Source organism: Hylobates moloch, unplaced genomic scaffold (genome assembly GCF_009828535.3).
Source record: "Hylobates moloch isolate HMO894 unplaced genomic scaffold, HMol_V3 SCAFFOLD_19, whole genome shotgun sequence".
Taxonomy (NCBI): domain Eukaryota; kingdom Metazoa; phylum Chordata; class Mammalia; order Primates; family Hylobatidae; genus Hylobates; species Hylobates moloch.
Window position 1 is genome coordinate 32,903,463 of NW_026652294.1, and position 11,773 is coordinate 32,915,235.

Consider the following 11,773-nt stretch of genomic DNA (forward strand, 5'->3'; position numbering starts at 1 on the left):
ACCCGCAGTATCTTCCAAGGTATGCCCGCACCTGAAATGTGCATAAGAGACAAGTGTGTAGGGGCGGAAAATAGATTGGTGGTTGACCGGGCTGGGGTTCGGGTACATTGGGAAGTGATGGTTAATGGGTTTGGGGCTTTTCTTTTTGAAGTGATGAAAATCTAAAATTATGATAATTGCAGAATTCTGTGAATATACTAAAAACCATTGAATGGTACAGTTTATTTATTTTTTGGAGACGGAGTCTCTGTCACCCAGGCTGTAGTGCAATGGCGCCATCTCGGCTCACTGCAGCCTCCGCCACCCGGGTTCAGGCAAATCTCTTTCCTCAGCCGCCTGGTTAGCTGGGCCTACAGGCGCCTGCCACCATGCCCAGCTAATTTTTGTATTTTTAGTAGAGACAGGGTTTTACCATGTTGGGCAGGCTGTTCTTGATCTCCTGACCTCGTGATCCATCCACCTCGGCCTCCCAAAAGTGCTGGGATTACAGGGGTGAGCCCCTGCTCCCGGCCGAATGGTACACTTTAAATGGGTGAATTGTTAAGGTAGGGGAATTATATATAAATAAAGGTATTATTAAAGGGGTAACTGTTGCTTCTATAATTTTACCACACAGTCTGTGCATTGTTTTGTGTATATGTAAAAATGAAGGTATTTATGCATGAATCTGGAACAGTAGAGTATCACTGTTATAAATATATTTCTCCTTGCATTATAAAAATACTAAGTCTGGCCAGGCGCGGTGGCTCACGCTTGTAATCCCAGCACTTTGGGAGGCCGAGGTGGGCGGATCATGAGGTCAGGAGATCGAGACCACGGTGAAACCCCGTCTCTACTAAAAATACAAAAAAAATTAGCCGGGTGTGGTGGCGGGTGCCTGTAGTCCCAGCTACTCGGAGAGGCTGAGGCAGGAGAATGGCGTGAACCCAGGAGGCGGAGCTTGCAGTGAGCCGAGATCGCACCACTGCACTCCAGCCTGGGCGACAGAGCGAGACTCTGTCTCAAAAAAAAAAAAAAAAAAAAAAATACTAAATCTTCGTTGTTGAAAATTTGTAAAGCACAAAATTTGAAGAAAATGAAATCATAAGGAATAATATTTGAGATATGTAACTTAAATTTTTGGTAGTATTTGACGTCTGCATAGTTTTTCTGTATGTAATATTTTAAAGCCTTAAAAGAATTAATGGCACTGTTTTTGTGTAGCTGGGTTATTTAAGATTTACTTTGTGATCAGTTTGGAAAGTTTAATTACAGGCTTACCTCTGAGTTATGTTTGACTTGCTGATTTTTGAGAATTAAACTAGTATGGAGGTGAGATTACTTATTCCACTGCTTCTAAATTTAGCCTGTTTCATGACTGTGGTTTAGAAAACAAAATTGGGCATGTTTCGAATGAGTACTTTCAGATTCCTACAAATGAATTAATGAGTGGTCTTATTACCATATTGTAATACTTCTTTTTTTTTGAGACAGAGTTTCACTCTGTCACCCAGGCTGGAGTGCAATGGCGCGATCTCAGCTCACTGCAACCCCTGTCTCCGGGGTTCAAGCGATTCACCTGCCTCAGCCTCCCGAGTAGCTGTCACTACAGACGCCTGCCACTGCGCCCGGCTAATTTTTGTATTTTTCTTTTTCGAGATGGAATTTCGCTCTTGTTGCCCAGACTCTGGAGTACAGTGGCGCAATCTCCACTCACTGCAACCTCTGCCTCCCGAGTTCAAGCGATTCTCTTGCCTCAGCCCTGAGTAGCTGGAATTACAGGCATGTGCCACCACGCCCGGCGAATTTTTTTGTATTTTTAGTTTCTCCATGCTAGTCAGGCTGGTCTTGATCTCCCAACTTCAGGTGATCTGCCGGCCTCGGCCTCCCAGAGTGCTGAGATTACAGGCATGAGCCACCGTGCCTGGCCTAATTTTTGTATTTTTAGTAGAGACGGGGTGTCACCATGTTGGCCAGGCTGGTCTTGAACTCCTGACCTCAGGTGATTCACCTGCCTCAGCCTCCCAAAGTGCTGAGATGACAGGTGTGAGCCACAGCACCCAACATGTCATCCTTCTTTAATGGCTCAGAATTGCATTTAAAAAATCAGCTTGAGGTGTACAGTTAAACGTGCCACTTTTACATGTACAATTCTGTGAGCTGTTCTTTGTACAAAAGCCCCTCAGTTCACCTCTGTACCTTGGTAACCATTTGCTTTCTGTCTTTTTAGTTTGCGTTTTTTGCAATTTGATATAAATGGAATGATAAAATCCTTTTAATCTGAGTCTTTTCACTTAATATGATATTTTTCAGATCCTTCCATGTTGTTGCTTTTATCAGTTAATTATTTTTCTCCCCTCCTCCCTCCTCTCTCTTTCTGGACACACAGTCTCTCGCTCTGTCGTCCAAGCTGGAGTACAGTATTAGGATTATACAAAGTAATTGTGGTTTTTGCCATTACGTCTAATGGCAAACTGCGCAGTTATTTTTGCACCAACCTAATAGCTTGCTGCAGGCCTGAATTCCTGGGCTCAAGCAGTACTCTTGCCTTAGCCGCCTGAGTAGTTGAGACTGCAGGCACACACCACCACACCCAGCTAATGTTTGTAGAGGCAGAGTCTCACCATGTTGCCCAGGTTGGTCTCAAACTACTGGGCTCAAGTAATCCTCCTGTCTTGGCCTCCCCAAATGCTGGGATTACAGATGTGAGCCACTGTGCATGGATAGTTAATTCTTTATTTTTGAGTGGTATCCCATCTTACAGATGTGAACATCAGTGTGCTTATACATTTCCCCTCTAGATGCACATTTGAGTGGTTTCCATTTTTTGGCTATTATGAATATAGTTGCTGTGTTTGTGTAAAAGTCTTTGTAAAGATTTATTTATTTTTCTTCTGGATAATACATAGAACTAGGATTGCTGAGTCATGTGGTAAATGTTTATTAAAACATTGCCAAATTTTTTTCAAAGAGATTTTACAAAATATTGCTTCTCTTAATTTTTTTATTCCCAAAAGGATTAATTTTTGAAACATATTTTCCTGGATACATTAGGCTCGCTCCCCTTAATTTAGTAGTGTTTTGGTTTTTGTTTTATTTATTTATTTTTTTTTTGAAATGGAGTCTCTGTCACCCAGGCTGGAATGCAGTGGTGCGATCTCAGCTCACTGCAACCTCTGACTCCCAGGTTCAAGCGATTCTCCTGCCTCAGCCTCCCTGGTAGCTGGGATTACAAGCGTACACCATGCCCAGCTAATTTTTGTATTTTTTAGCAGAGATGGGTTTCACCGTGTTGGCCAGGCCGGTCTCAAACTCCTGACCTCAGGTGATGCACCCGTCTTGGCCTCCCAAAGTGCTGAGATTACAGGTGTGAGCCACCGTGCCCATCCAATTTAGTAGTGTTTTATGAAGTCACCATCTCTTTCATACCTATTAGTTAAGTTATGCTTATGCTTAGGGTGTTAATGAAAGCTAAGGATGCTTATTTAAATGCAGATTCTTTTTTTCTTTTTGTTTTTTTTGAGCCAGAGTCTCGCTCTGTTGCCCCGGGTGGCATACAGTGGCGCGATCTCAGCTGCAATCTCTGCTTCCTGGGTTCAAGCAATTCTGCTGCCTCAGCTTCCCAAGTAGCTGAGATACAGGCGCGCACCACCACACGCAGCTAATTTCTGTATTTTTAGTAGAGACCGTTTCACCACGGTGGCCAGGCTGGTCTTGAATTTGTGACCTCAGATGATCTGCCCACCTTGGCCTCCCTCAGTTCTGGGATTATAGGCATGAGCCACTGCATCCGGCTGATTTTTATTTTTATTTTATTTATTCGTTTTTTTTTTTTTTGAGATGGAGTCTCTCTGTCTGTTGCCAGGCTGGAGTGCAGCGGCACGATTTTGGCTCACTGCAGTCTCCACCTCCTGGGTTCAAGCGATTCTCCTGTCTCAGTCTCCAGAGTACCTGGGACTACAGGCGTGCATCACCACGTGCAGCTAATTTTTGTATTTTTAGTAGAGACAGTGTTTCACCATGTTGGCCAGGATAGTCTCAGGTGATGCACCCACCTTCGCCTGCCAAAGTGCTGGGATTACAGGCATGAGCCACCGTGCCCAGCCTCTATTTTTATTTTTTAGTGACAGGGTCTGACCGTGTTGGTGTTGCCCAGGCTGGTCTTGAACTCCTGAGCTCAAGTGATTCTCCTGCCTCAGTTCTCAAAGTGCTAGGGGTGTAAGCTACTACTCCTGGTCCTAAAATGCAGATTCTTGAGTCTCATCACCAAAGATTCAAACTTGGGTAATGTTGGAGAGCCACATGGTAATATGGCATCAAAAATTAGTTTTTATTAATGTATTTATTCAGTTATCTATTTCTTGTGCTGTTTGTGGCGCTTTGCATTCACATTCCCTATGCTTGTGGTAGATCCCAAGACTTTTCTGGGCCCCTTTCTTTGCTCGCCACCTAGTGGTAACAAGTAGGAATCATCAGAAGTTTTACCAGTGAAGGAGCTTCATACGAGGAAGGATAGAAGACATCCAAAGTCTGTTGGTGGCCAACCATATACTCTGTATATTTTTGCTGTATGAACAAATTCCCCTTCCTTTTGTATTTTTAGAAGTACTATTTATTTGTAAGGCAATACATTTTAGAACCTATAAATTCTTAATCTTTCTCTTAAACTGGCAGCTTTTTTTTTTTTTTTTGCTGGAAAATGGTTAGGTGTGCCTAATTACCTTATTTAATGAGAGGTGCTTTCAGACCACACTAAATTGTATTAGATAGTATGTGAAGTCTTCCTCGTTCCATAGAACTGACCTTCTAGAGTCTTTGTATTGGCTCTTGGTTTGGTTTCCTTTACATGTTTTTGGCTTTTTACTCATATTAGTTTTGATGATTATGAAATTATTTTTGTTAAAATTTTTTTCTCCAGTAGCTTGACAGAAAAAAACCGACTTTGAAAGTAATATGTTAAGAAAACTTCAAATTTGTAAGGTCTTACTTTTCCTTTTCCCATACAGAAATGGTGGAGTCAATGAAGAAAGTAGCAGGGATGGATGTGGAGCTGACTGTTGAAGAAAGAAACCTCCTATCTGTTGCATATAAGAATGTGATTGGAGCTAGAAGAGCCTCCTGGAGAATAATCAGCAGCATTGAACAGAAAGAAGAAAACAAGGGAGGAGAAGACAAGCTAAAAATGATTCGGGAGTATCGGCAAATGGTGAGATTGTCGTGCCGCCATCCCCCTTATCCGCAGTTGGAGTTACCTGTAGGACGGTACACTAAGATTTTGAGAGAAAAGGGGACTATATATATATATAAACATATATATAACTTGTATTACAGTATGTTATAATGTTTGTGATACTAATCTTTGTGCCTAGTTTATAAGTTAAACTTTCCCATGGCTATGTATGAGGACAAAACATAGTCTATATCAGGTTTGGTATTATCCATGGTTTCAGCACATCCACTGGCAGGTCTCAATGGATCCCTCTTGGATAAGGGGGAACTATTGTATTTTCAAGCAAAATGATGACTATTTTTTAAAAAATAAGGGGGGTTGGCCAGGCGCGGTGGCTCACGCCTGTAATCCCAGCACTTTGGGAGGCCGAGGCGGGCGGATCACGAGGTCAGGAGATCGAGACCATCCTGGCGAACATGGTGAATCCCCGTCTCTACTAAAAATACAAAAAATTAGCAGGGCGTGGTGGCGGGCGCTTGTAGTCCCAGCTACTCGGGAGGCTGAGGCAGGAGAATGGCGTGAACCCGAGAGGCGGAGCTTGAAGTGAGCCGAGATTGCGCCACTGCACTCCAGCCTGGGTGACAGAGCAAGACTCTGTCTTAAAAAAAAAAAAAAAAAAAAAAAAACAACAACAAAAACACCCAAAAAACCAACATATTGGTTAATTTGTCTGATTTCCTTTTTTTTCCCTGAGGATTATTTAATGAAGTTATTTTACATACTGTTGGTGTAGATACATATATAAAATGTTTCTTATTGTAGATGTTGTTAAAAAAAAGTTGGACAGCCATCACTGTAATGCAGCAGTTTTCAATTAGAGGTGCTTTTGTCCTTCAGAGAACATTTGACAATGTCTAGAAATATTTTTGATTGTCACAACTTGGAGGGTGTTCCTAGCATCTAGTGGGGTGGAGACTGGGATGCTGCTGACCATTCTGTGCACAGCATGGGCCCCACAACAAACTGCCAATAGTGCTGCTGTTGAGAAACTGATTCTAGTAGAAGAGACAGGCACATAAACACATGAAAGAGAACAAGGAAGAGAATTACAAGGCAGGTGGAAAGTGAGCTTGGTTGGGAGAGGGAAAGGGGGAACCACAGTTACTGACTCGCCAGCTGTACTGGGCACTGTCCTGAGTAGAGAAATATTTTCATTATATGTATTTGTGCAAGGTAGTACATGAAATCTTTAAAATGGCACTGGAAGAGGGAGGTATCATCCCAACCTATGAATGCACAAACCAGGGTTTTGGGTTTTTGACATACCTGAGGTCACATAGAAAGTTGTGAGCTGGGGCTGTGCGTGGTGGCTCACGCCTGTAATCCAGCACTTTGGGAGGCCTAGGCGGGCAGGTCACGTGAGGTCAGTCTTCGAGAGCAGCCTGACCAACATGGTGAAACCCCATCTCTACTAAAAATACAAAAATTAGCCAGGCATGGTGGTAGGCACCTGTAATCCCAGCTACTCAGGAGGCTGAGACAGGAGAATCACTTGAACCCAGCAGGCGGAGGTTGCAATGAGCCAACATAGAGCCACTGCACTCCATCCAGCCTTGGCAACAAGAGCGAAACTCTGAATCAAAGAAAGAAAAAGTAAAAAATAAAGAGTCCAGATGTCCTGATGAGTCCCTAAATAGAAATAATAAGAGAAGAGGAACTGAAAAAGGAAGCCATGGGCCAAGAGTGGAGTGTTGCAATTCAGACTTCTAGTATGGAGCAGCATGGTCATGGGTGTGGACAAGTGAAAGTCTGCAGTAAAAAGCAAAGAACTCTGTTGAATGGAACGTGGCCACACCATACCTTGGTGTGATCTCAGGTATTGGGTGGGTTTGCTGTAGATACTCAGTGAATCTGGGAGAAGGGTGTAGAGATCTATTGATGACAAAAACTGAGAAATAGAACGTAGATTATCACCTTGTGAGGAGGAAGGATTTTGGAGTAATAGGAGAGCAGTCATTGAGTATGCGAGGAGCTAGGAGAACTTAGAGTCTTCCTTCTCCTAGACCAGTCTCTATTGGAAAAGCTGTCAGGGATGTGCTTTATTCAGAAAGTAGTTTTGCTTGGGATAAGGATGTGATTATAGAAGAAAAAGTGAGAGAATGTTCTACAGTGAAACGGAGGTTCCACGGGCATGGAGAGGACCCTCATGAAAGGTTCAGCAGTAGTGCTGCATGAGTTAATAGCAAACAGGAAGCAAGCTGGGGATGTGCGTGGAGAGGTGGTGGTGTGCGCGTTCAGCATGATCAGTGGATAGAGATGGGTGGCAATAGCTACTTTGGTAGATTGGTTTTCGGTGTTTTAATAGTTACGGATCTCTGCCACTAAAGGAATTGCCTGGTGAATGTTGTTAATGATGTGAGTGCTGAAGGCAAACTGCCTGGGTTTAAATTTTGATTCTGTCCCTTGCAGCCTGCCTGGGTTCAAATCCTAGCTCTGCTTATTAAATTCTTATTTATTTGTTGATCTTAGAGCAATGTCTTTACGTTGCTACCTTGTGAAAGAAAAGGTAATTCATGTAATTGACCAGCATTTACCAAGAAGCATCAGTGTTCAGTTTTAGTCATTGGTAATTCTGTAGCTGTACTGTGAAGGGGGTGTGGGGGCTGGCGTGGGTGCACCCCTGCATGTGTGTGTGTAACACGTAATAGGCGGCATGCAGAAAGGAAAAGATACTTTTTATAACCTAGAGGCAGCTTTTCTCTGCTTTTGTGTCAAGAAGGAAGAAGGGAGTTTGGAGAGGGATATGAATTCTTTTTAATACTAAGCTCTCTTCCTCAAAACCAGAGATAGAATATGTAATAATTTGTAGAATTTCTAGACTTAATCTGATGAAAAAATTTTTTTTTTTTTTTTTTTTTTTTGACTGAGCTAAAGTTAATCTGTTGTGACATTCTGGATGTACTGGACAAACACCTCATTCCAGCAGCTAACACTGGCGAGTCCAAGGTTTTCTATTATAAAATGTAGGTTCTATACTAGAAGGGAAAATGTAAGATTGAAAGTTGGTCCTTTTAGAATCATAACTTTTTTCTATGTAGGTTTTCAACTTTTATTTAAGAATAGTTGTTCAATGTTAGAAGGACAGTTAATATTAGAATGAAAAGATGGTCGGGCTATTATGAAAATGTATTAGCTTTTGCTTATTTTTATTCTTTTGTCTTTGTGAGACCTATCCCATTCTCCTCCCCCAAACGGCATACATTTCACAGTGCTTAGTGTTTTATATAGAAGTTTTATTTTATGATTAATAAACTGTCATGCCATTCCTTGGAACCACTTGCTTGTTTAATTCTGGTCTATCAGGTGATAATTTTATTAATTTTTAGAGGCTCCTCAGTTAATTTCCTTGGGATTTTTGCTTATCTTTAGTAATATGAAATGTCTAAGGAAAAAAACGAAACGAAGCCAGTTATTCCTGAGAGTGTTTAAAATTATTGAAGTACAGCCAATTGTTACGCTAATTGTTACATATATTTTTGTCACATTTTATATAATATAGAACAATTTTAGCTTATTTTCCTTTAAAAATCATTCCTGGTTTAAATTTTTTTTTTTAAATTTTGGTTTTGTTTTAGGAAAGGGGACTACCACAGGTATCTGGCAGAATTTGCCACAGGAAACGACAGGAAGGAGGCTGCGGAGAACAGCCTAGTGGCTTATAAAGCTGCTAGTGATATTGCAATGACAGAACTTCCACCAACGCATCCTATTCGCTTAGGTCTTGCTCTCAATTTTTCCGTATTCTACTACGAAATTCTTAATTCCCCTGACCGTGCCTGCAGGTAAGTTGTGGGGAAGAACAACAGCTCTCAGCGTGAAAGTTAAGGGGGTAGCTATTTGGGTTTTCCGTGTTGTTTCTTTGGCCTGCCTTTGTAGACTTGGCTGCATAGTAATTCTTTTGGCTCTTACTGAAACTACTTTGGTTGGTATTAAAACAGACCTATCTCAACCCACTAGCATAGCAGTCAGGGTAATTATTTTGATGTGGGATATTTTTGTTGCTGGTAGATTGAAATCTATCATGTTAAAATGAGTAGAGGAAGGAAATGAGAGGAATTATAATAGAATTATTTTAATTTTTGTATATTAGTTTTCAGTCTTTTTTTAAAATTTGAGACCATGTCTCACTCTGTCTCCCAGGCTGGAGTGCAGTAGCGCCATCTCAGATCACTGCAACCTCCACCTCCTGGGTTCAAGTGATTCTCCTGTCTCAGCCTCCTGAGTAACTGGAGTTACAGGGACCTGCCACCATGCCCAACTTATTTTTTTGTATTTTTAGTAGAGATGGTGTCTCACCATTTTGGCTAGGCTGGTCTGGAACTCCTGACCTCAAGTGATCCGCCCGCCTTGGCCTCTCAAAGTGCTGAGATTACAAGCATAAGCCACCACACCCAGCCAGTTTTCTGTCTTTATGGGCATGTTTTTAATAGTTACTCTCGTAGCAAACATAATTTTATATTTTCTGTTTTAGCATAAAGTTTTAGTCTTACTAATGTATGTTAAACTGTTCCCCCATTTATACTTCAGCTTGTTCCCAGTTTTTGATAATGTAGATACAAATGTAAGGAATATTTATATGTACATAACTTTTTACTTTTAAAAAGTTGTGATAGCCTGGGTGCAGTGGCTCACGCCTGTAATCCCAGCACTTTGGGAGGCTGAGGCAGGTGGATCACCTGAGATCAGGAGTTCGAGACCAACCTGACCAACATGGCGAAACTCTGTCTCTGTTAAAAATACAAAATTAGCAGGGTGTGGTGGTGCATGCCTGTAATCCCAGTTACTCGGGAGGCTGAGACAGGAGAATTGTTTGAACCCAGGAGGCAGAGGTTGCGGTGAGCCTTGATTGCAACAGTACACTCTAGCCTGGGCGACAAAGTGAGACTTTTTTTCAAGACACACACACACAGTGAGACTTTTTTTCAAAACACACACACACACACACACACACACACTAGCCTGGGCGACAAAGCGAGACTTTTATACACACACAATTTAGTGGCACCAAATACACTGACAGTGTTGTGTAATCACCACTATTTGAAAACTTTCTCTTCACCCCACACAAAGCAAATTATAGCCATTAAACAATCAATAACTTTATTTCCCCTCTCCCTAGCTGCTAGTAACTTTTATTTTACTTTGTCACTATGAATTTGGCCCATTCTAGGTACCTCATGTAAGTGGGGTCATACAATATTTGTCCTTTTGTGGCTGTCTTTATTTCATCTAGCATAATGTTTTTATCCGTGTAAAAGCATGGATCAGAGCTTCAGTCCTTTAGTGACTGAATTCACACAATTCATTTTACGTATTTTGCACACATTGTTTAGTCATTAAACTTTTGGTGGTCAGTGGGTTTCTTTCCACCTTTTTTCTGTGGTGAGTACAATGCTGCTATGAACATGGGTGCAATAAGTGTTTGCTTGAGTCCTTTTATTTAACTTCACCTTGAGGTGGAATTGGGACTGAAAATTCTGTGTGTAACTTTTTTTTCCAGACAGGATCTTGTTCTGTCTCTGCAGTTGTGCACTCATAGCTCACTGCAGCCTTGGCTTCCTGGGCTCAGCCGATTTGCCTTCCTGAGCCTCCCAAGTAGCTGTCACTAGAGGCGGATGCCACCATATCTGGCCTTTTCTTTTCCTTTCTTTTCTTTTTTCTTTTTTCTTTTTTTTTTTTTGAGGGAGAGCCTGGCAGTGTCCCCCAGGCTGGAGTGCAGTGGCGTGATCTTGGCCCACTGCAACCTCTGCCTTCCAGGTTCAAGCTATTCTCCTGCCTCAGCATCCACAGCTGGGATTATAGGCGCCTGCCACCATGCCTGGCTAATTTTTTGTATTTTTAGTAGAGCTGGGGTTTCACTGTGTTGGCCAGGCTAGTCTCGAACTCCTGAGCTCGTGTGATCTGCCCGCCTCGGCCTCCCAAAGTGCTGGAATTACAGGTGTGAGCCACTGTGCTTTGCCAGCTTTTTTTTTTTTTTTTTTTTAAGGTGCATTCTCGCTGTGCTGGCCAGGCTGGATGGCGCGACTGTGGCTCACCGCAACCTCCACCTCCTGGATTCAAGCGATTCTGGTGCTTCAGCCTCCCAAGTAGCTGGGATTACAGGCATGCGACACCATGCTTGGCTAATTTTTTTTTTTTGGCATTTTTAGTAGAGACGAGGTTTCACTGTCTTGGTCAGGCTGGTCTCAAACTCCTGACCTCAGCCTCCCAAAGTGCTGAGATTACAGGCCATGAGCCACTGCGCCCGGCCAATTTTTAAAATTTTTTGGGCTGGGCCAAGTGGCTCATGCCTTTAATCCCAGCACTTTGGGAGGCCAAGGCGGGTGGATCACGAGGTCAGGAGATCGAGACCATGCTGGCTAACACGGTGAAACCCCGTCTCTACTAAAAATACAAAAAATTAGCCGAGCGTGGTTGCAGGCACCTGTAGTCCCAGCTACTCAGGAGACTGAGGCAGGAGAATGGCGTGAACCTGGGAGGTGGAACTTGCAGTGAGCCAAGGTCACACCATTGCACTCACTGCAGCCTGGGGGACAGAGCAAGACTCCATCTCAAAAAAAAAAA

At 42.5% G+C, this 11,773-nt stretch overlaps 1 protein-coding gene across 1 annotated transcript in view; it reads left to right on the forward strand.

Annotated features, from left to right (window-relative positions):
• Positions 1–11,773, forward strand: part of YWHAE (tyrosine 3-monooxygenase/tryptophan 5-monooxygenase activation protein epsilon) — a 21,068-nt gene continuing 9,295 nt past the window's right edge. Inside the window, exons 1-4 of the mRNA XM_032753865.2 lie at positions 1–19; positions 4,986–5,190; positions 8,071–8,172; positions 8,785–8,991. Of these exons, the coding sequence (XP_032609756.1) occupies positions 4,988–5,190; positions 8,071–8,172; positions 8,785–8,991 (512 nt within the window). The 5' untranslated portion in view covers positions 1–19; positions 4,986–4,987. The remainder of the gene's footprint in view (positions 20–4,985; positions 5,191–8,070; positions 8,173–8,784; positions 8,992–11,773) is intronic.